Source organism: Gorilla gorilla, chromosome 10, assembly GCF_029281585.2.
Source record: "Gorilla gorilla gorilla isolate KB3781 chromosome 10, NHGRI_mGorGor1-v2.1_pri, whole genome shotgun sequence".
NCBI classification, from domain to species: Eukaryota; Metazoa; Chordata; class Mammalia; order Primates; family Hominidae; genus Gorilla; species Gorilla gorilla.
The window spans coordinates 28,927,729-28,952,728 of NC_073234.2; the positions used below are offsets into that span (position 1 = coordinate 28,927,729).

Here is a 25,000-nt window from a genome sequence, read left to right on the forward strand (position 1 = left end):
ACATTTGAGAAATAGCAACTAATTGTATGGACCTTATGACTTACAGGAAAAAAAAATAAACCCACCACCACCCCATAAAACAGTATTACATTTGAGACAATTAGTGAACACTGGATATTTCTTATCAAGGAATTATGGCTACCTTATGATGTCACAATGGTATTGTTAAACTAAAAAAGAGTCCTTAGTAAAAGAGATATATACTGTAATGTTTACAGATGAAATCATATAATTATGGGATTTGTTTCAGAATAATACATGAGGGGGAGATGAGTGCAACCAAGGGCTCCAGCACCAGCTATAGTAGAAACAGATCCTAACCCAAGTAGATTCGCCAGTCCAAGACTCCTACCAACAATCGGAAACCAACTGGGCAAGGGGTTTTTCCCAAACAGCACTTTTAACAATCTTTTTGGAATCACAGTAAAGAAAGCACAAAGACCAAGAAAAAAACTCTGATTCTGGATTTTTTTTAACCCTGATAATTTGTGGTAGGTTTCTTTATTTTTTGAATATAAAGTGACAGAAATAATTTGCCATTAGAAAAGAGAAAGAATCTTTGACTATTTACAGCTTTTATACATCACAAAGTTTTTCTTGTTTTTTTATGTTGTCTTTTTTTTAATTCATTTTAATTTTTGTTCCTGCATCATTTGAACAAGTCCAAACTGGAAATCTATACAGCTCACAAAAAAGCCCTCCACCCAAAAGACCCCCCACCCCCACCCAACCCCAATGAGAAACAAGATAAATCAAAAGAATGAAATCAACTTATTTCTTTTGTTTAAAGGTAAGTCATTTGCTTATATATATACTTGTAATTATTTTTTTCAAGTTCAAACACCAAAATCCAAGAGAGAAAGGAAAAAATAAAAAGACCCAGTCATCCGCCCCTCCCCCCACTCCAGAATCTCAATTGATCCCTGCATGTCCAAAATAAGAAATAGATATTTACAGAAAACAGAAGCAAAACAAATAAACAAAAAAAGAACTTGGAGGTGGATGGGCTGGGGATCTGAGAGTCAAGAGGAAGGAGAGCCGGCCCCAGGAAGGAGTGTGGAGTCTGGGCCTCGCAGAGCTGAGGCAAGCCTGAGTCGTCGGTGCTCCCTGGAGAGGACATCACACGGGAAAGCTATGACCATTTCCCCTCTGCCATGTGACTTTGGGAGGGGTGCAGCTGTGAATTTGCAACGCAACCCCACAGTGGATGCATATCATGTTTCCATCATCACCCCCTTACACACGTGCGCTCACACACACGCTCACACACATGTGCACAGGCACACACACGCATCAGTCATTGTGGCTAAGTGTAATTCTGATGCTGTTGGAGCACTGGCTCCTGTCACATGGAGGAAAAGAGATTTCCCCTAGGGACAAGAGCTCACTGCCCCATCCCTTCTCTGATCTCCACTGTAACATTGCCTCTAGCTCCCTTGAATGTTTCCACAAGCGTCAGGGCTACTCTGAAGTATTAATGCTGGGATAGTCACTGGGTAACAAAGCTCCCATAAATCTATTCCCTCTGCTCCAACAATTTTGCCCCTCACTTCCCACAAATTCCTTTAACAAATAGGCGTACCCAATTTACCCCATTAACCAGGGGTGGGAGCCAGCCTGAAGGAGGGGAGATCTGAGGCAGGGTAAATGGAAGTCACATTGTTTTCTGCGCATCTTCCAAGGAGTGGATTCCGGGAGGTCAGAAAGCAAAGAGAGGTCATGACAAAACCATCCTTGGCTTCCTTTGCTTCCCTCTTCCTTCCTAAATAGAGTTCAATGCGTACTCAGTGCATAAAGTAAGGTATGACTGAGTTGGCTGTCATACCTTAAGAACTCAAGATGTGGCGTTAGATGAGCCAAGATGAACATAATTTAATCTTTTGGGGGAAAACGGCTGGCAGGATATGACCATGCTGAAGGGTTTGCCTTTATTAGTGGACAGAGAGGCTGAACCAGCAGCAGCAGTAGTTGTGATTTCATTCACACCCTGTTCAGGGTTCCGTGAGGGTTTGGAAAAATAGTTCACTAGAAATGGCCTAACGGTTTCTCTTCTCAAATTATGATTTTTTCAGGTGGCACAGGAAATAGAATTAGTGCATCCTCTGTGTCAGAAATAACGTGCAGTGTCTCTGGGGGCAGACTCTAGGTTGCTCTTGCTAAATCTCCAAATGCCTACACAGTGGAATTTTATTTTTCTGCTCTCCTTGCCAAACTACTTGTTTTTTTCAGACCCTCCCCAAGAGTCCTCACTTACCCCCTTTTCATGCAGCCCCACTCAGAGTCCTTTTCTTTCTAAGCCCTCTCCTGATCCTTGAAAACTCTTTCTCAAGGCTTTTAAAGACTTTCATTCATTTCCATGCTCCTGTCCCACTGTTTCTGTCACAAAAGAAAATACAAAATCAAAATGATCTGTCAGAGAAAACTTTCATTTAGCAGAATTGGGCAGAAGCAAAGTTGCTTTCCAATCCTTTTTATTTGATTTTTTTTTAAAGATGAACAAGGGGTAAGGTAAGTAAGAACAAATAATTATGACCCCCCCCCCCCCCCCCACAACGAGACTAGCTTAGTTGGGAACCTTAGAAAGGACAAGATTTCCTGTGAAAATGTGTACTTTCCAGGATTAATAGTCAAAATGTGGTCTCAATCCATGATAACATTTGTTGACATCTATAAAAACATGTTGTGGCCTATCACAGTTAGCAGTGGGGTTTTTAGTAGAAGTTAAAAAAGCAAATATCAGGACTGAGGAAGAGGTACCAGAGTTCCATGTGCTGCCATCAAGTCCCTGCCCCGGGCACTTGCAGCATTACCACCTCAATCTGACATAGAGACCATTAGGGCCAACCCCAAATGCCCACAGCCTCGCTTAGGGCAATCACCATGAGAAGCCCAAGACCCCCAGTCCCTCTTATCACTTGGACTTTCATCCCCAGATACCCATGCACATCTCCCATCTCAGCCCATTTCCCTTCCTTTACCAACTCCCAAATCCTGCCTAAGAATCAGTGGTTCATCACCAGCCACAACCCTGGCAATTCCTTTCCTCTTGCTCTCACAGAAACCTGGCTCCTCTTTGAGGACCCTGAATCACTCCCAGGTGGTGAGCATTTCCACTTGCACCTTCCTCATGCCCTGGGGCCTGGAGATGGAGATGCCCTTCTTGCCCCTCATTGCCATTCCAGACCATCCTCCCTCCTTTTTAAAAAAAATACCATGCAACGACAATAAAATCCAGCTTTGATGCACATCAGAGTAGGCTAGCTGCACCTCTTACTTGATGCAATGATTGAAATGTTCTCGAATCACTCTCCCTCATTCCTGTCATAATTTACATTCCTATCATATGGAAGTCAACATTTTGTTGACTTCAATATCTATATAATTCTCATATCCTGGCCTCTCAGTTCCTTGACCCCTGCTCCTTCTATAACCTTTTCCTCTATCTTATCTCAGCCCACCACCCCAACAACAGACCCCAAACCACCAATAACTGCAAGCCCTCCATAACCTCAAGCATCCACCTCTCCAACCCACCTCCTAATTTCTAGGTTATTGCTTCTGACTCACTAATTGAGTGATCCCAGCTTGAATCTCAATCCTCTGCCTCTAATATGCTTCATTGTTCCTCCTTCCCTAAAAATCCTCACTTTCCTCTACACCCAGCTTAGATTCCATGACCAAACATTATAGTTAACACACTGCAGTTGCCCTTGACTCCACATCTCTTGCTTTCATTATATTCACCTGGTTATACCCCAACCCTGTTCCAATCTAACTTGCCACCCTGTTTAAGCAGCTGAAGGTGACTGAAGAAAACAAATTTCTTTAAACTCATGATCATAAGAACTCAAATAATTCCTTTGTGCCACCTAGCATGTCTCCTATATTTTTGGTGTCTCCGACATTTTTGTTCTCACTCTTCCTGCCGGATGGCTATATGACTCATTCATGCTTTCTTCCTTCCAAAACCTCCAATACTCTTCCCCTATACTCACTCTTAACTGATGAACTCCTTTCATAGTTTACTAAAAATCAATCAGAAAAAGCATACCCCCATTATCGCATTTACCAGCCCACTTGTATCTGTGCCCAAATGCACTATCTCCCTGCTATTAATACAAACAAACCTGGTTAGTCCCCTGAAGCCAGTCCCTCTATGTATGTATTGAATCCCATGCCCTCTCACTTCATCAAAGACATTACTCCAGCAATTGTCCTCTCTCCCTAGGCATCATCAATTTTTCCTTTCTCCTGGATTAGTCTTGTCAACATAAAATGGGCTGTTATTTTTCCCATCTTAAAAAAAGAAGTCCCTCCCTGGGCGTCACATTCTCTATGATCTGCTATTTCCATGTCCTCTTTACAGCCAAACTCCTAAAGCGTTGCCTATTCCTGTTGTCTCTACCTCCTCTCCTTCCCCTCTTTCTTGAATCCACCCCATCATGCTTTTGCCCCCACCAGTCCACTGAAACAGCTCTCTTCCAGGTCATCAATGGGATGACCTCCATGTTTCCAGATAGTCTTATCCTACTCAATAATAGTACTTGTTTTACCCATTAACCACTCCTCCCATTGCTGGTCCCTTCTCATCTCCTGGAGCTTTGAACAATCCTCCACCCTGGGCCTCAGTCTAGAGAATTCTCTTCTGTCGCTACTCATTCTCTAGTTCCAGTATCATGGCTTCAAATACCAACCAAACGCATACACATTTTAAATATGTATCTTCAGGCTATATATTTTCCCTGAACTCCAGGTCCATATATCTAATTGCCTAATCATCATTTCTACTTGCAACATCTGTAGACCCCTTAAACTATAAGGCTTTCCTTCCCAGTCAGCCTCATCTGCAGGATTCCTGTCTTACACTGATGGCAACTCCAAACTTTCAATAGCTCAGGCCAAACATTCTAAGGTTATTCTTAAGATTTTTCTTTCTCTTATTCAATGTCTAATTCATCAGCAAACTGTGTGATATCGATTCTTTAAAACATTTCTGGAATCCAACTGCTTCTTATCACCTCCCCTGCTAACATCATGGCCCAAGCAACTATGATCTCTTACCAGGATTATTGCAAGAGCTTCCTAACTGGTCTTTCAGCCGCTTCCATTGTCTGCCTTCTCACGGTATACTCTCAACACAGCAGTCCCAAAGCTTCCTATTCAACTGAAGTCAGATCATATCACTCTATGCTCAGAACCTTCTAGCAACTTCTCATCTTGCTCTTGGTAAAAGCCAAATCCTGACAGTGTCCTACAAGGCCCTACCTGACTTGCGTTATTGCCCCCTCTCTGACCTCACCTCTTATACTCTCCTCCTCCCTCATTGGCCTCCCAGCTCTTTCTCAAGTTTGCCAAGCATTTGGTTTGACAGCAGGGCCTTTGCAATTGCTTTCTCTTTGCCTTTGCATAGAAAGCCCCAAGTCTCACTCCCTCATTTCCTCTAAACCTTTACTTAAATGTCATCTTTGCTTACTCAAAAGTAGCAACCCCACACCCATCCTATCATCTATCCCCCTTAATCTGCCTCATTTTTCTGCATGACACTTTGCACTATCTGACATGAGATCTATTGATTTGCTTTTTTGTCCATTTCCTCTCATCAACATACAAACTTCAAGAGGGTATGGACTTTGTGTGGTTCGTTCTTATATTCCAGCACCTAGAACAGCCTGGCATGGGTTTCCACTCAATAAATATCAACATGGATAAGTCATTTATCCAAAACATGCTCTGAAGCCACAGACCAAATATCCCCAAAATAAGAGCTCCAGTAAACAAAACAATGCAAGCAAAGAAACAACTCCTCTCCCAAAACCTGGATATTTATTCTAAGTGTTTCTAAATTTTAACCAATGGCAAGTGCAGAGCTCACTTTTCATGATTTTTCTGGTTTGAGAATTGTCCTTGGGTTAATTATTATTTTTAATAGGTAAGAAAAAAGTTACTCTGAGTTTCATTAATCTATGGCACTTTGTCCCTCCTCTCCCCTGCGGCCTAACTCCCAAATCCCCTTCAGCTATAGTGAAATACACAGACGCTGAATATTTGGGAGGATTACTTAACGTTTTAGCTTTCCTGGTTTGCTTAGAACATATGATCTACTACCCGCCAGTAATATTTTATAGCTTAGAAGATCATGTCTGAGTCAGTAAATTCCATGTTAATATGTGTAAGACTCAGGATTAAATCAATCTGTAAAATGCCTATTTGTAATCGAATCTAGCAATTTTCTTCCTGAAGTAAACAGTAATCACATTAACAACCTAGTGATTTCACTGGAGATGGGAAGATATAATTTTATTTAACAGATTTTCTCTCTCAGAGGTGACCTAACTTTGTGATCCAAAATCATTCCAATATTGAAAAAAAAAAGGTTCAGCTAACTCCATTCCCCTGATATATTCAGTTCTCAGTGCCCCTTGGCTTCCCAATGTAAGTCAATGTAATCACAATGCACACAAGGCTCTTCCACTCAGAATCTTCTTGACTGGAGAATGGAAATCATTGCAGAGGGGCTGCCCTAAAGGTTTGTAGACAAGGTTTTGAAGAAGCGAGCTACAATGCTTATCAATGTCTGTCTGGAAGGAAGCCTACATCTCTTTCTAAAGCCAGCCTGTCACCATTTCTGAGCCATCAATGGCAGCACAGCCTCTCCTTCTGCCAGAGCTCACAGGGAATGACAAATCTCTGAGGGAATACACCAGAGCATCTGGATGTGGGTGTCATCGTCTCTTCACCACCAAACCATTCTACCCCAATTTCCCTCTTCTTTGTTTCTAGATTATTTTTTTTCAACTCAGTGAAGAACATTTTTCAGAACCAAGCTTTTTGTCTGCTTGTCACTGAATCTATTTCCCATTCAACCTTCTGTTTCTCATTCCAATAGACACACAATATTAATGGTTAAAAATAACATGCAACAACTCACTGGGTGAGAAATTTAGAAACACTTGCCTCCTATGAACCCAGGGCCAAGGGGAGCTGAGGATAGTGTCACATTACCAGCATGTTCAAGCTAGACATCCTCCATCACAAAGGGCTTGTGCCTTGAAATAAATTTAAAAAGAGAGAACAAGAAAAGCCACAAAATACCTCCACATACACAACAGGCATCTCGACCAAAGCACCAGGACACATGCTCAGAGGTGGCTTAATATTCCAGAGCACATCCCTCTCCACTAAGAGGCACTCACTATCCCAGCACTTGATCTTGAGTTGAAGCACTCAGGAACAAGACCTCATTTGCCTGCTTGTCATTCTTTCTCCAACTTCCTAAGTTAAAAAATGATGAGAAAACCATGAAAAATTACTGTCAAGGGTTTCTTTTAACAGTCTGATAGTTTAGATAAGAATACAGTTTAAGGGATATATCCCATTTTCATAGGAAAGGAAAGTCGGGGAGGGGAGCCAAAAACATGAAGGGGAACCAGGAGAGCTGCCAGGAGGCTGGGAGGTGAGGAAGGGTTTCCAAGTAAGGAGCTTGGAAGGTTGTTCTCAAAGATAAAACCCACTTTGCAGTGGCTAAAAATATAAGTATTTTGGTCTATTTTATATTATAGCTGTCTTTCCTTTTGTGAAGCACCAACCACTGAAATTCATTTTGGAATCATGGCCACCCAGAAGAGGAAAGGGGTGATCATGTGTCTCAAAGAAGAGATAACTTTGAGGGAGAGGATGAAAACTGCAAAGACCCTTGGGATTAAATGAAATCTCTGATTCTACTCTTTTTTCATGAATTTCTATATGATATTTAGCAATTAGAATGTTTGACTGGCAATGGCCAGGTAGATTTCACCATTTTGTAACAAAGAGAATAAAAAAGAAAGGAAAGGAGAAAACAATAATTGGCCTAGGAGATGGGAGTTTTGTTCTTGGTCTTATTTGTCTCCCTAGGAGAAGCAGCTCTTGTCCATCCAAAGGTGAACAGAAGACTCTGCAGAGCATAATGTTGCTATGGCTTGTTTTACTGAAGTAAAGACACTGTAAATCTCAAAAATACTCCAACTTCCCTGATTCGTTTGGAAGTTATTGGGCATCTGCATTTTCCCAGGAGACTTCTCTCCACATTGTTGCAGTGTTGAAACTCTGAGATAAGAATTCCTTGCCCATCTTCTAACTTCCACCCAGATATCTGGCTTCTGTCAATAGGCCTTACCCAAACAGGGTTATGTATATGTATGTATGTGTGTGTGTGTGTGTGTGTGTGTGTGTGTGTGTGTGTGTGTGTGTGTGTGTATATATATATATATATATATTTTTTTTTTTTTTTTTTCTGAAAGCTACAGAAGAGACCTCGGAGATGTGTGAGCTGCCAAGGTGCCAATGATCAAATAGAGAAGTCTAGCTTGGAAATAAATCAAAACCATCAGAGGAATTACATTGCACCCCTGGGCTCAGTGGGAAAGAGTTTAAGTTCATGTGGATCTTGCTGTTCAGGAGCAAGCTCTGGGCTCTAAAATTGAGCTTATCTTCTCTGTCTTTCATAGGATAGCTAAGCACCCATGCCCCCTAAGGGATACTTGAAATAGGAAGATATCTTTATGTTGTGTATACTCGGTTTAGTGGCTTCAGTCTTGTGCAGATATAGATTTTCTTTGTAAGACTTCCTCCATTGGCCGCTATGGTACAGCTCAGAAAAGCTGAACTTCTCATTTCTATTTTAATATTTAATACTAAGTACAAGAGCTCTGTGGTTTCAATCAAATAGTTCTCCATTCATGCCCTCAGAGTCCCCAAGAATCCTGTTATTTTCCCACCTCCCCCTGATGAATATAGGTGTAGCAGAAGACAGGGAGTGGTCATCTTGGGGGAATAAGATGCTCCAAATACTCATCAGCTGTTGGCCCTGTGACCTGTTTTTCAGGATCATCATGATCCAGGTATCTGTAATGACACTCATGAAAAAGATGAAGTCACCACGGAGTCAAGGTAGAAATAGCTACTGCCCCTCTCTCTTAGCTTACTATGATAACACGATTTTATGTGAATTATTGGGAGGCAAAAGGACAAGGGAAAAATGAGATTTGTAATAGACTTGATTTTTTTTAGCTTAAAAAATTAGTCTAGTGCCCACCTCCTCCCCCCATCTTCATGCATGGGAATAAAAGCTACCTCCTCCGTTTCCTCCGATCATCTGAAACCAGCCTCCTGAACCAGGCTCCGGGGATCAGTACACTCTGAAGTTGATGGTATAGAAGACTCCTCACTCATTCATCTAAGGACTTTTCCATCTTCCTACATCCTCTCCTATCTTCCCTCTAGGGCTAGGAAGGACTGATAAAAAAAAAAAAGTTACTCTACATTAAGCAGGACACTAGAGCTCTTTCACTGTTTTTGGTATAAGCATAATGCTGTGAGCCAAAATTTCTTCTGCAGCCCAAACTAAAGATACTAAAATCTTTGGAAAGATGGATTATATCCTGAGCTTGATATCATTCATAAGTGAACAGGTGGGTTGTAAGAGAAGGTTGTTGCAAGATTCTCTGATCTGCGGGTGCTTAATAAATAATTCACCATTGCAACCTTGTGACAAAATCAAGGTCTCATAAGTATTCTCAGGAGACTATTAATTTTGGAGCCCCCATGCTTCCCTTTCTTCAGGATTTTGGCAGGCAGTAATTATTTATTATCGGTCTGGGGGCTATAGGTTCTTTCTTCAAGAATTCATTGTGTATGTGAACTGCCTTATATTTTTCTGTTCAGAACTAAGTTATGCCTTAATCCTAGAATCAGGCTTGTATGTTTGAACTTAATTAGACAGAGGTGCCCAGAAAAGGATGTAAGGGGCTCTCCCTTGAGGCTGCCCTGCTCACTGTGGGCTGACCAAAACTACTGACACCTTCGGAGTATCATGACTCCCCTGCACACGTTCCTGAAGGCTCTTTTGCCATGTAGCACTCTGGAAGAAATCCTCTGTCCCAGTTTATTCTTGAGCTTTTTATTTATGTGGATTACATGCTACCTAAAAAAATTTTAATAATAAAAAATTATTCACAATATCTTACCCTATAGAATTCAAAAACATTTTTATTTGACCAAGTTTTCTTCACTGTGGAAACCTCTCTAACCTTTCCAATTTTCAAATTTTTGCTTTCTTCTTGCTCTTTTTGACTTGTCTCTGTAGATGTATGTGGAGTGTGTGTGTGTGTCTACAAAGGGAAATTTCATAGATAAGATTTGGCTAAATCAGCTGCCTAGATTTCGTGACTTTTCTCCACTGCTAGATGCTGAAAACCTACAGTGGGGGCAGACAATTCAGGCAGCATTACTCGCTGAGCTAGACTGAGAGTCAGAAATTTGGACAAGTTTTGGTTCAGCCAAGTTTTGGTTCTGTCAAGAATTTTCTGTATAATCTTACTTTTGGCTAATTATCCAATTTTGTGCTTTGACTTCTCATCTGTAAAACTGAAAGATGATCTTATTTCCAAGTCAAAGGAGGTTATTTGGAGAGTGGTTATGGTAAATTCTCCTGTTCTCAGTAGAATGACTTCTGCTTCTCCATCCTCTTAGAACCAACCCATCAACAGGACCTTATGGATTCCACCAGGTCAAATAGGACAGTTAGCAGGATAACTATGTTGCTCTACCACAAAGAAAATGCTGCCTTCACATAAAGCCTCTTTTCTGTAATCCAAGATGTCCAGCTATGTACAGCAGGCCCCATCCTAGTCATTAAAATGCAGTGGGATTGACTGTGCTAGACTGATTGGGCTCGGGTTTGGAAACATTAAGTACCATGCACGTGTTCGAGCTCTGTGCTCACTCAACTTCTCATCCTAACATTGTTTGTGTTCTGAGGATGGGCTGCTGAGAGTCAACTCAGGATAAGTATACCTCAAGATGAATAAATTGAGAAAGAGAAGTAAAGAATGCAAGAGATGAAAAGTTAGTGAAGGGAAACACAGCTGTAAGTGCCCTCATTGACTTCCAAATGCATTTATATCAAAGAAAGGGTGATTTTACTACTTCATGTTTTTCTCAGTAAGAGTTCCACCTGGATGCTTCACTATCCTCCTTGCTTCCTGCCTATGTGAAACCTTGATATTTTTCTTGCTCCTGACCCTGGGAGAGAGAGAACAGATAAATTATTGAATCCGTGAAGGCATTTATCCCTATTCCTTGAGAATAGGGATTCTCAAGGAATTCTCTTATCCTTATTCCTCCCATTGAGAACAGACCTCTCCACCTCTGCTCATGATGTTTCCAAGAAGAGATGTGGGCACATGTGCGAATATGTATGTATCTAAGCAACAGGACTGTCTGTTCTCAGGGGGACTGGCTTCTGCTTCTCCATCCTCTTAGTACCAGTCCATCAACAGGACCTTAGAAGGCCACATGGATTCCATAGGGTAAAATGGGAAAATGAAGACGATAACTAGGTTGTTCCATCACAAAGAACATGCTGCCTTCACATGAAGCCTGAATATTTCTGTCAAACCTTGAGGGATCAATGATCCACAAGCCAGGTAGAGCAAAGAGAAAACACTGGCTGCATAAATTATGATATGTCTCTTTATCCCATTCTAAATGAACACTTTCATCTACCATAACATGATTGACATAGGAAATTTGGATCTATTTGTTAAGATTGTGTGTGTGCATTAGGGAGGTACATAGGCATCAGAATGCTCATGGCAAAGAGATCAAATTCTGTGTAGTTGTGCTGTTCGGGTGAATATCTGAGAGCAAAGTATAAACTACTGAGAGTATAACTCAGCCAGAGGCAACCTAATGGCCAGGTCTCTGGTTTGCAGAGGGTTCTTATGTCATGGTCAAAGGGAGCATTAAAATAGCCATTGATTTCAAAAGAAAATCAATTACAATTAAAATGTGACAATGACAGTTAACTGCAAGACTGTTCTGAATAGGGCTGAAGTTTTAGGCAGGCATGTTTTGTTTCATTTCGAAAAAAAAAACAATCCCCTCTGGAAACAGGTAATATACTTATCCTAGAGGAGCAGGCAGCTCAACAAATTCGCATTCCTGTGGCCTCTTCCCCTGACGCTGTTCTCCTGTCAGATTTCAGAGACTATGAATCTCTTACTGCAAGGGGGACAGATGGAGTCACAGCCTGGTGGCCTAAATTCTGTGGGTAAGGGTGGTGTGATAAGTCACTCCCTCTGCCCAGGGTGATGATCAAGGGCTCCTTGGGTGCTGTAATCTGAAGGACCTGGGCAGGAATGACATGGGGCCAGGTTCCTTGTGGATATCAGGACCTCACACATAAGGTTGCATTCAGGTTCCTCACTCATCTCAGCTTTGGTCCTTGCTCTTTCAAGGTTCCCTACTTTCTGAAGCTATCACTGAAGCCAGTAACCAAGGGGGAACCATGTGCCTCACATGTCAGCTTCTGGCTTTATTAGTGACACAAAAGGAAGCTCCAGTGTAGACTTCCTGTTCTTTTCCTCCCTCATATCCTCCCTTTCCTTTTATGGGTATTTGTAGGCAAAATAATTGACATGAACAGTTCATGGCTAAAATGCCTAGAATTTTGGTCCATTTATTGGCCCAAATGAGATTCATGAACGTCCTTCATGAGGATGGCTGTCTTCCTACCCTCCCACCAGCTGTTTACCAGATAATTTGTTTCATCAGCTAAAAAAAAAGTCTCATAGTATAATGAAATGGGTTTTGCTCTAAAATATTAACTATTCTCATTTTCAGGAGCATGGCTATCTAGACCCAATAGGACTTTTGAAAAGCAAAATTATCTCTCTAGACTTATATTTTAATTTTCACTAGGTATCTCCCAAGTTGTCACAAGTTTTGCCCTACCTTGCCAATAATAATTGTCCTACCCACTCCTGTCTCAATGAAGAGTGGACTTTCTTCACTTTTTTTAAAAAAAGAGACTTGTCACTGCCTGTAACTTATTTGAGTTCAGTTCTCTATAGTATGCTTTAAATTAGCACACAGTGGCAGAAGATGCCTCCCAAAGGGGAATAATTCATAGCCAATGGCATAATGAGATTTACAGAGAAGGCTGGCCAGGAGAAGGAACGGAAACATTATCGGTTACCAGAGCAGCTGAAGTGAAAGGACAGTATGAGCTCCAAGAGTTTCTTCAGAGGGACAGAGACTGACACTGGCTAGAAAGAATGATAGATTGCTAAGTAGAGGCAAGAGAGGAGGAGGAAGGGTTAACAGGGCTTCAAGAATACAGGGACCAGAGGATAAGGGAGGGCCATAAGGTCAGAAGTGATGTTGTCTCCCCCTGAGGTAATGAATCCCTTTATATTTACAGAGAAAGGAGTAGTTTAGAGACTAGCATTCTCTCTGAGCTAGCTCATTCAAATCCTAACTTACTTTCATTGTAAATATACAGATAAGAGGTAAAGTGCTCAATTACCTCAACTCTTATCCTCCCTTTGGGAGAAGTGATCCTGTAGACAAAGCCTCAGAAAGGGTGAGAAGCCAAAGAACTCAGGAAAGAAATGAAATATAAAGACAAGGTGGTGACCAGCACAGACAGTTCCCCCAAGGCCACAAATGTGGAAGTAGCGTGTAGTGAAATACAGTGGTCCTGTTGGACCACCACCTGGGGTCTACAAGGCTGTGTGATTAGTGAGCCAGAACTGTGACAAGGTTCTTTTGGTGTTGCAAGTGTTAAAAAAGAAGCTAAATATTGGATCACAGATCAGTCCCAGCATGGATCAGGTTATTAGAGACTCAATCTTGGTAGTAAAGTGTCTGGATACAAGCTCTACCCAAAGCATCTGAAAAGTTGATACCTAAAATTTGATCAATATCCTTCATAGTTTCTCCCTCTGTCACTTACTTGAACACAGGTAGTGTTCCAAGTACACTTTCCTAACCATAAAACAGTCCAAAACAACTTCAAAGGACAAAGCACTTAGAAAAAGGACAAAGCACTTAGAAAAATCCAGATTCCATTTGAAATAATGAACTGTATACATGTAGTATATACATGTGATTGTGTGTGCAGATATATATAGAGAAACTGGGGGGATTCATCCTTAGGTGCTACTGCAGATACAAATGGGCAAAATAAAGTGACTCCTTCTCAATTATAATTTATAATAATATCAAATATTTACTAATGCCTTTCATATACAAGGCACTCTGTTTAGTGCTACAGGAGATAAAAAGATTTAAAAATACATGGCCCTGAACACAGGGAGCTTATGCTGTAGCAGGAGAGATGAGATGTATAACCAAATACCTATGAAATAAGATGGCCCATGATAGCTGCCACTAGGGAGACACAACGAAAGTGTTATGGGCATTCATAAAATGCCTAAAATTATTTTCTGAATGGAAGATAAAGAAGTTGTTCTGGTCTTTGAAGACTTATATAGAGGGAATGGATATTATTCAAGAAGGGAGTGAGATGGGAGATAGGAAGGAGAGTATTTTGGACAAAGGGAACAGTTTAAGGGAAGACACAAGTGGGAAAACAAGCTGGTAGGGAAAGGTGAAACAAATGTTATTCAGCTTGTCTGGATTATGGGACACACACATAATCAAGTAACAAGAAATTATTGCTGGCAGACTACGGCAAGTGAAGCCCACTGAAGGTTGTTTCTTGATCTGAAGAATGACATCTGATTTATATTTAGGAAGTGAGTACTGACAAGAGTAGATTCAAATATAAAATATTGGAACAATACTAAAAGACACTGAAATAATCCAGACTAGAAGGAAGGGTCTGAATGAAAAGGAAAGACTGGAAACCTTAGGGGGAAGAATTAGTAGGCTTTTCAAATTTTTAGATATGCAGGATGAAGAAAATGGAGGAGGCAAAAGTGCCTGAAAAGCTTGAGTTCGGTGACGGAAGACATGGTGATACCATTAAGCAAAAGGAGGAACTTGGTGATTATGTTGGTTTGCAGCAATGGTTTTGGATATTTGAGTCAAGATGAAGTTGAGTGTTCAGAAGGTGACTGGAAGTATGTGTATGAAGGAAAAGCAAAAGGTAGGGGCTAAAAGTGAAGATTTGGGATTCATCTTCATTCAAAGAGTTATTGAAATCATAGAAGACAGAAAGATTGCTACAGAAGCATTAAGATAAGGAGAAGAGGGTCAAGCTCAGATATACCATGGCAAGTCAATGCTAAGGAGATAAGAGGAAAAGCAGGAACCAATGAGGTTAGAGGACCAGAGAACTAAGATTAAAACCAGAATGTATTGCCTCCCAATGGTAATTGTCAATGAGGTTGAAGAGCAGGGTAAGTAAAGAAAAAAGGCTATTGACTTTTGTAACAAGAACTTCATTGGAACGTTGCCTGAGAGTAGTTTCAGAAGAGTGGTAGGGTGTAGCCCATTGATGAAGCCATGAGCATAAGGTGAGGAAGTGGAGAAAGAAAGACTACCTTTTTGAGAAGTTGGGAAGTGAAAAGATAGTGATAGGACAGAAATTCAAGAGTCAAATTGGATTGAGAGATTTGTCTTTAGAGATAGTTGTAGGACGGGTGTTTCTGAGATAGTTGCAGGTAGATGTGTGGAAGGAATTAAAGATGCAAAAGAGAGAAATACAATTGGCTGGAGAGCACCTCAGAAGAGGTCAGAGCATAGGGAAGAGGAGCACTTGGTTGGGAGAAAGGATGGAAAAGATGTGTGAAAGACAAGAGAAATCTAAAGGCAGAGAGGACAGCATATGTGAGGATTCAATAATCAGATTTTCTTGTGAACACAGTAGGAAAGATTGCCTGTTGAAAGACAGGACATGAACATGAAAGGAAAATAAAACAAATTTATCAAGCACAGAATGTGACACTGAGTCAACATTGGAGAAATTAAAAAGTCCAAGTGAGTAGGCTTCAGGTGAGGTTAAATTGATTGAATTTGTGCTCTTCACATAGGTTTAAGACTTGCTCTTCTTGGGAATGCAATGAATGACAAGGGGATGGGATGCAGTTAGCTAAGCATGGTTGGTGTAGTGAGATGGCAAGAGGAAAAAGGAATTGCCGGTGAGAATATTGCTAATGTGGGTAAATACAGGGTTAGACCAAAGAGGGAATTCAATGAGGCCTGATGGATTTATGGACCAGAACAACAGAGGGGTCTTGAAGGAAGGAAGATATAGAAAAGGCAAGGTTGTGGTTAGAGAGGAAATCCCAGAGTTTTAGCTCTGGGAGGTGTAATAATTTCAAAAGAATAAGTCCAGGCCTGGCCATGACATGGGAAGCTGAATCTCTGCAATGTTTTTTCAAATAGCATAATGGATATCTTTGACTCCTACCCTGAAACCAGAAAATATTAAACTTGCATGTATAATCATACAAATGTATGCATACCTATTTATACATACATTTACATATTTTATACTTATGCTTTCATATATTCTACGTGAGTACAATATACTCCATTTTGAAACCTTTTATATCATTCACAGAACTAGCCTAGGGACATAGTACATGCACAATAGACGTTGGTTTAATTAAACTCACATATTTAACCAGAGAGCTTTTATTTTTTTCTCCTGCATAGTACTAGAATCTGCTCCACCCCCTAAATCACAACATTAAAATAATTACCGATAAAAGAGTTCAGGTTTAAAGTGTGGAAACCTAATCTTTAAAATAACAGTTTAAATTGGGCTTAGTGTTGTGCTTTTTAATTGTACCTTAATTCTTGCACTGAGTTCTTTCACCTTCTCCAAAACACAGATTCTACACACTAGAGTGCCAAGGCTCTGATGAATTCTACTCATCTACTCTGCTTTTCATCTTCAATTCTTTCAGGAGCCCTTAACCACATAATCACCCCAGCAATTATATTCAAAGCATGAAGCAGCTCCAGAAACTCACTGTACGGAGCTCTTGAGAGATGTAGAGAGAAATGTGGAAGATTTCTAACTTTCCCTACTTATTCCCAGTACTGCTATTCTAACCCATTACTCTGAACAAAATTCTTTTTTCTTGCTTCAATATTGTAAATGAGAAGCCCTAAACTTCACAGTTCTCTCCAAGGCATGAAAGTAGCAGCACTGGCTTTCAGTTTAAGGTTTTGGGTGAGGGCCTTTGTCATGGGAATAGATAGGCTATCTCTTCTAAGTCATAGAGCTCACAGGGCCACTGTGTGACTGAATCAATGTGGTTGGAATGAGTTGAGGGTGGGATGTTCTCAGATATCCTATGATTTTATACAATACTGCAACCCCACCCCCCAAACTAGAATAGAATCCTAGATTCAGATCAATATTAGACATTCTCAGACTGACTAATCTGCCATTTTAGTGTCATCCCAAACATCTGCTAGGCCTAAGAAACAATTGCCCCCCAGGTTAAGTAGCACCTGAGGTCATAAGTGGCTCTTTTACCAGATAGCAGGGTACCCCCTATGGAGGTGGAAAGTATAGGATATAGACCAACTCAGCTAATTGGAAGATTAATTAAACTGGGACAGAAACCAGACAATGACAGTAAATTTTATTGTACCATTAATTCAATTTGATTTTTCTAGCTGCCTACTCAGTAACATATAATGGAGGAGAAGCATCACTCTTCTATTTTCTATGGAAAGAATCATAGTTCTCAACCTGCCCTACAAGATACTGAATTTAGAAATTCATAAATTATACACTCATATGATTGTGTATTGAAAATAATTCCTAACCAGGAGTCCTATTTGGGTGTCACATGAGGCTTAAATAAAAGCAGGCGGAGGCCAAAATATGGTTTAAATGTCTTTGCCATCTAGAACCTGTATCCTTGTTCCCTACTCTATTGCTCTCAGTGCTCTCTGCTCCCTTCCTCTTCTCTTGTATCATAACTTATTCCCAGGAAAAGGAGTGAGATTCCTAATGTAAATTAGGTGATTAAATGTATACATCCCTAATATGGCTTAATATGTCACCTTTCCTGGGATTACTTTCATTCGAATGACAGACAGCTCAGCTCAGTGCTAAAGCAACAAATCTGTGTGGGAAGGCGGTAGTTGCAGCGGGGTGGGAAATGAAAAAGACCTTTTCAGGACCTTCAACACACCATGGACCACATAGCATACATAAGGCCAGACCCATCCCAGTGTGACTATTCACTTTCAGCTGCTTCTCCTCCATGAAGAGCTCCTTAAACAGGAGGAAAAGTCTCTGACACCCAAGTGAAGAAAGCAAAAGCTCTGCTGCAGTGTGTAGCAGCCTACTGAGCATGTATTTCCTATATGGCTTTGGGCTCAGAGAGCACATAAGGTATGGCCACAGTCCCTGGAAATGCTGAATGCATTCATCAATATCACTGCAGTGACATCATTTATGCACACATCTGAATCATTCCTAACATACAAAAACAGACATTCACAGGGTGTCAAGCAATGACAGGGCCTTTTTAGAGAGATGATGATTGAAAGAAAAAAGTGAGTTCTGGAATAGTTTTTCCAAAAGCTTATTGCCCAAACAATCTGGTTATTCTGTCTCTAAATCTTGAACTAACTAACTAAAAACCGACCAAAAAAAAAAAATGAACCAAAGAAACCTAGTTCTTAGTGACATGTGCAGGTGACCAGCACTCTGCAGAGAATTCTCCCTTGGGCAACTCCTGATGGCCACGGAAGACCGGGTGGGTGATAGTCACTTAACTGTATAGACAACTCCTACTGTATCATGTCATACATGCGTTTTTGGCACTACTGACACCAGCAACATTTAATGGAATCATTTGGGATTTTCCCCTCAATCACAACATGGCTGTGGCCAGTGCAGGGAAATACATGAAGGATGTTTCCCAAGTTCTGGCTGAGGATACACAGTGACAGATTTTGAAATAACAAAGTCCACTGTACATGCATCACTTTGAAGGGTGTGCAAAGTCTCGACTCAGGCAAATTCAAGGGTCAGATTATTGTCAGTGGAAATGCTGAGATTTAAGCATTGCCACTGAAAGGAGTTCATACAGGACCACACTCACCACCACTTCTGCAATGGAAGGGAATGATAGAGGGTACAAAGAGAGAAAGCATGGATTCTGAAGAACATGGGAATATTAGGTGCTCCTGAGGGTATCTGCGGAATTTCACAGTTTTGGATGGATTGGGTGTTGTTTCATACCCATCTGTGATATAGATTGGGCTTATAGCTGAATTCTTCCTCATGCATTTTACTTGCTTGTTATTCTGGAATTAAGTAACATCTAGATTTTAACAATGCCCAGCCTTCCTTCCTTTAAGTTTTCTTAAGCAGACCATGAGTAACTTAGTCCCAATGCAAATATCCAGTTGAAGAAAAGCAACCAATTGGGGCTAAATAAGTTTAGAAAAATAAAATTATCCAGCTAACAGCTTTTATGATGGGAGGATAGGAAAAAATGTAGTGAATATACTGGGTAAATGGATTTGGAAATTTTATCCTGTGATAGAGGCTGCCAACCTCCACAAAGCCAACAGTCTAGGAAAAGAAGTTCTATTTGTCTGGTTAACCCAAGGCCAGATTATGAACACCTGGCTCGAGGCCAGTAGCACCTTCCTGATGGCAGTAATGAGGACAAGGCAAATAAAGAGCCGCTATTGGCACCATTGCTCACGTACCCACCCTCCCACGTCTAAACCTAACTTCAGCAATCTTGCTAAGGGAATCATCTCACCGCTGAGTTTTTAGTGGATCCCATCATCTTTTCTAGAAAAGCATGCAACTTTGTAAGACACATATCCAGCACTACCTCTCTGTGACCAGATATCACATGCTTCAAAAAGTAGAGTTAGTGGAGATTTTTCCACATGTGTTTGCCAGGCTGATTTCTGAGGGTGGAGATGGGGCAGGGAGTGAGTCAGCGCCCAGGTCCTAAAGAAGAAAAGACTCAGATGACTGAGACGATTGTTTCAGCATCAGAGGAGGCCGCTGGGAGATTTCTCAGGATTGAGCTTCCTGAAACCTTTCAGTCACGCCAAGAATGGGAAGTTAATTTGACCTTAATTCTGTTTAAGCCCTTTTGGGAATCTTTCCTACCCTAGGTACTGACAGAGGAAATATGGTGCCACCAGCCTGTCTTTGTGTGGAATGTGGTAACCTAGGGTCTACCTAGAAGATAGGAATCAGACCTGGGGTTTGCTTAGAGCCAAACTGAACCCTATGTAAAACCCTGGCCAAAGTGCATGAACATTTCTCACAAACCAGTAAGAAGACTTGTTTTCTGGGGGGGATGGACACAATTACTTTCCCCTGGCTTTTTCACCATAGTGGCCTCCATGGGCATTCACTTTTTCCAGACACCCTGAAGCAAAAGCCATACAAAACAATTCCCCCAATGGAAAATGAAAACCCATAACAAAACACTTTTTCCCTCTCATTCCCATCCCCACCCCACTCCCTCCAGCCCAACACCCTGAATACTCACAAGAGAACACTTTATCTATACAAAATTAATTAGAAAACAAAATATTTACATATGAAATAAACACCATCTTGATTTCTGTTGCCAGCGGAGACTGAAAGAGCTCCCTTGGTTCTAGATTGCTGTTCGCTAGGTTAGTTGGTTTGGTTTTTTTGTTTGAAAGGGGTGAGGTAAGAGGAAGATGAGGGGATGAGTCCCTGACCCCTGGACAGAATCAGGGCGAAGCAGTGTTTACGTGGCCCTTCGCCTTCTTCCTCCTGGAGGTGCCTCACGCCCTCTGTCCTCTCTCAGTCTTTCCTGTTATCTAAGGTAAAGCACTCCGTGCTCCTCTCTCCAAATCTGTGAGAGGTTCAGCCCCTTGCCCCCATGTTCATTTTAGAAAGAAAACAAAGCTTTACAAGGCCTTCAGTTGGCTTTAAAATGAAAGATACTGAGGTAAAAATCAAGGAGGAGGGTTGGGGACAGCAGTCAAGGGCGGGATGAGGAAGGGTCACGAGTGAGGGTAAATGGGGCGAAGAGCAGCCCTGGAGGGAGTGACTTGAAGAGACATGGCAGCTTCCTTCCAGAGGAGGATGAGCACCTTTCTGGTTTATGTGTCCTGTGTGCAACATGGCGATCCTGCAGTCAAGCTTCCACACAGACCCGGGGCTCTCTGGATGCCACCCTGTGTAGGGGAGGATGGCAGGACAGTGGAACTGACCCATAGAATAGCCCTACCCCAAGTTTCAGGACCGGCAGTGACACATATTCATTTCCCTTCTCAATTTTCCAATGTTAAGTGAAGGGAGCATCAGTTCTGCCGGTACCCTCATCCCCGGAGTTTTATACATGTATATCTTTTTTTATTCCTCAATGGTACAATCTGAGAGGGAAACAAGGTGTTGCAGGAAGGTAGAAGGGCTTCTACCAAGAGTGTTCACTCTGGGCTCAAGTCACATTCCCAGGGAGCCAGGCCCAAAGAGGTGGTGGAGGGTCCCTCTCTGCCCCCGTCTCCCATTTCCAAGTCTCTTCCCCTCTTTTTGTACCTCCAGAGCTGCACTCATGGAGTGCAGCTCATTTCTCTTAAATGTCAAGCTCATTTCTCTTAACTGTCTGCTCTGTAGCAGTTGTAATCAGTTTTGGGGGGAAGAAGCCTGCTCTTCTAGCTTCAGGTTAAGTAAGAAGGGATCAAAGCATTGGAAACATCCCCCTCTCTCACTTACCCTACCATACACGACTCCTTACTTCTTCAAAGGTGGCTTTGTTCTTCCCCAAACCTTGGCCAGTCGAGAGTCTAAATGCTCAAAAGAGCTTTGTAGAATCTTTTGCTCCCAAGTGTGGGCAAAAGAATCATGGCTGTGAAAATTCTGTTTCCCTTTAGCCTTCCTGGAAAGTTCTTGGTTCAAACTGGTTGAAACAATTGCCAATCACTGAGGACTTGTTTATGTACCTTGCTCTTGCAGGATTGCTCACCACCTTTTTTTGTTTAGACCACAGAATCTTCTTTATCAAGAATTTTCATTCTCCTTATTCAAGAAGGATGAAGGGAGACACAGCCAAAATTCAGGTAACACATGGCCATCTCTGTCTGTATATAAGCCAAACAATCACACTGCTTGGGGATATTGAAAGAAACAATAGAGAGAGTCAAGGTTGCCTTCTCTTGAGGCACCTGACTACACGTGGGTGCAAGTGTGTATGAACACACATGCACGCCCAATCCACCTGCTTTTGTCCCCAAGGCACCGTGGGACACTATCATAACGTACTTTCCAGTTTGTTCAAGAATCCACTCTGCCACCAATGACCTTCTGTTCTGTTCACCGCCACTATCAAGTCTCATGGGGTTGAAGCAAGCATTTTTTGGCTTATATATAAACACAAATGGCCTCCCAACCTCTGCTTGGCACATGATTCCTAGACAGATGTCATCTAAGCAGCATGAATTTAGCCAGAGCCTCTTTCCATTCACAAGCAGTGTGCTAAATGGTCTCACATAGATGCTTTTGCTTCCTCACCTAAATGAAAAGATCAGTTTGGGAAAAGCTACCTTTGTGCTCACATAGCCTCTTTTTGGTTCTCCCAGCTTCACTCAAAGAGGATATCAAGGAGCTCTTCCACACCAGGAGGAAGCCCGCATGCAGCCCTTCCTTTCTCCGCTTTACCCTCCCCTGCTGAGAGGGCCCATGGCATCATCTCATGGGAACAGGAATGGCTGACAGCGGGGGGAAGAAGGAGAGAACTGTGAAAAGGAGGAGAGATGGTGCTGGTCACCAGGGCTGCCCTCAGTAGGAACCAGAACTCCAGGATCCCATAAATAAATTAAAACAACAAGAAAGGAGCAAATGGGAACCAAGTTCACCCCCGTCACCCTCCGTGACATGCGCATCACACGACCCACAGCCTTACCCTCCCGTACCCACCTTAACCTCTCTGTTCCCTCACTCAGACATCAGACTCAATACTAGAAAGTTTCTCATAAACATGCCCATTGCTGGAGCCATTGAAAGCCCTGGGGTTTTTGTTGTTAGGCACACAGGGGTTGGACTGGTTCCCTATACAGATGTCCTTCTGGAAACGGGCTGGCACGGCCCCATGAAGGGCCGAGACCACCGGCTTGTTGGTGACAAGGGCCCGGAAGTCCGGCCTGGCTTTCGACGCCCCCGCCACCGTGGGCTGCCTGAAGAAGTAGGATTTGCTGCCATGGAGCAAGCACTGGTCGTCCCCAAAAGTGGGGATGAAAGGGTTTTGCGTGACCCGGTCAGGGTAGAGCGACTTGCTGAGCATGTAGCCGCCGCCGGGGTTGTTGTGGTGGTGATGTCCGGCAGTGGGCACTGAGGACTTGTTGTTGGCAAAGGTGCTCTCGCCAGCTGACATCTCAAACATGTGGGCGTAGGGGCTCCCATCCATGAATCGGCCCTTGTCTTTCAGGCTTACGCTGCGCGGGGCCAGGGCGGCTTCTTCCTTCTGCAGGTCCACGAAGGTGTCGTAGGAGTGCTGCCGGCGCAGTTTGTTCCGGTTCTTCTTCTGGGCCTTGGAATTAGTCGGGCTCTGAGGGTACTTAGTGGTGGAGGCGTTTGACGTCACCGCCACTGGGGCAGCCGGCTGGTCCAGTTCCTGCAGGGAGTTGTCCTCGCTGATGTCATACAGGTTGCCTGCTTTCTTGCAAGCCTCACACCGGATGCACGCCTGCCTGCCCGAGTTCTGACCCGCCACCGTCGTGGAGTAGTTGTGCAGCTTGGAGGGACAGCTACGGCAGAAGTTGCCCCCGGACCGGTCCTCCCACTCCACGTTGGTCAGGTTCTTCTCCCAAGGTGCAGGTACCCCGCTGACCACGCCGTGTTTGTCGCCCGTCCCGTGCTTGATGTGAGACCTGTTGGTACAGGGCCCTCCTCCGCTGACGGAGTCGCGCTTAAAGTCATCACTCCGCTCCTTGTAGATGTCGGTCAGGTCCACGTGCTCCCAGTGGGGTGAGTTCTCCTTTGTTCGGAACTGGTCCAGGTAGAAGTCCCGTAGCCCTTCCTTGTCCCTGAAGTAGCGCTTGTGGTCAGGGGAGCGGGGCGGTCGGCGACGGTAGGCCAGCTCGATCTCGTCAAACTCTCTGCGGGACTTGGCCGAGGCAGGCCGCTTCTTCAGGCTGTCCTTATATTGCTGCTTACGCCTCTTGGCGGCATTGCCCTCGATGTTCCCATAGGTGACGGTGTGGGTTGAGATGTCAGAGACATCGGAGCGGATCAAGTCGTCGTGGCCACTGTAGCGGTCGCTCTTGAAGGAGAATTTGCCGTACAGGTCACTGAGCTGGCTGTGCTTGGAGGAGGGGAGGCCGATGTCCAGGGGCTTCTTGCTGATGGACCTGGACTGGGTGGTGAAGGGTGGGTTGTCACAGTCGTAGAGCCCATCGATGGAGCTGGCACTGCCAATACTATGGGGCCGGTGGTGATGGTGGTAGTGATCTTGGTACACGTTGCTGTCCTTCAGCTGCAGGTTCCCGAACGTTCTCTCTACCTCACTGATGTAGTCACTGAAGAGGTTCTCCTCACAGGGCGGGTTGTTGTAGGATTTGCAGTCAGAATGCGTGAAGCTGCGGCGGTGCTCTGAGATGTCATAGACGGATGACTCCCGTCGGATGAAGTCCAGGGCGCTCTGCGGTGAGCCATTCACACCAGACAGGTTAGCCATGTTCTTGGCCGTGCGCAGCAGGCGCAGGATGTTGGAGTGTGTGTTGTTCATGGTTGCGGTGGGGGAGTTCATTACAGACTGGCGCTCCTCGATTGCCACCCCATGGATGCAGCTGTAGATACCCTGAAACAAGAATGGAGGGACAGGTTAGATCTCCAGAGAGGCTAGAAATGACCACAAAAAACACTCTCCCACCAATAATTGCTCCAACCGGATAAGAAAAAGGGAAAGCATGAAGCGAATAGTCTAATATACTATTAGATGTGGCTAGAAGTTTGCCTAATTTATACCCCTAAATTTGGTGACTGTCATGTGGTGAGCTGAGGTTAGTGACCCGGCCATCAGAGGGGGGGGCATGGCCCCACCCAGTAACTTGAGCAAAGGGACTGGAATCATAAGATATGGCATTTTTGCCTCAGCTTCACTGTTGACTTACCGTTGTTTTCTATGCCTAGATTTTCACATCTTAAAAATGAGGCCATGATATCAACCCATAGCAAAAAATATCATCAGCCTCCTGGAAATAAACGGCCATGTTCTATGGACACTGAGGTTGC

The 25,000-nt window shown here is 43.0% G+C and overlaps 1 protein-coding gene across 2 annotated transcripts in view; it reads right to left on the reverse strand.

Moving 5' to 3' along the window:
- Positions 1-442: 442 nt before the first annotated feature.
- Positions 443-25,000, reverse strand: part of GRIN2B (glutamate ionotropic receptor NMDA type subunit 2B) — a 442,738-nt gene continuing 418,180 nt past the window's right edge. For both annotated transcript variants that reach the window (XM_055358714.2, XM_055358713.2), the window contains one exon: positions 443-24,566. In XM_055358714.2, the coding sequence (XP_055214689.1) occupies positions 22,710-24,566 (1,857 nt within the window). In that variant the 3' untranslated portion in view covers positions 443-22,709. The remainder of the gene's footprint in view (positions 24,567-25,000) is intronic.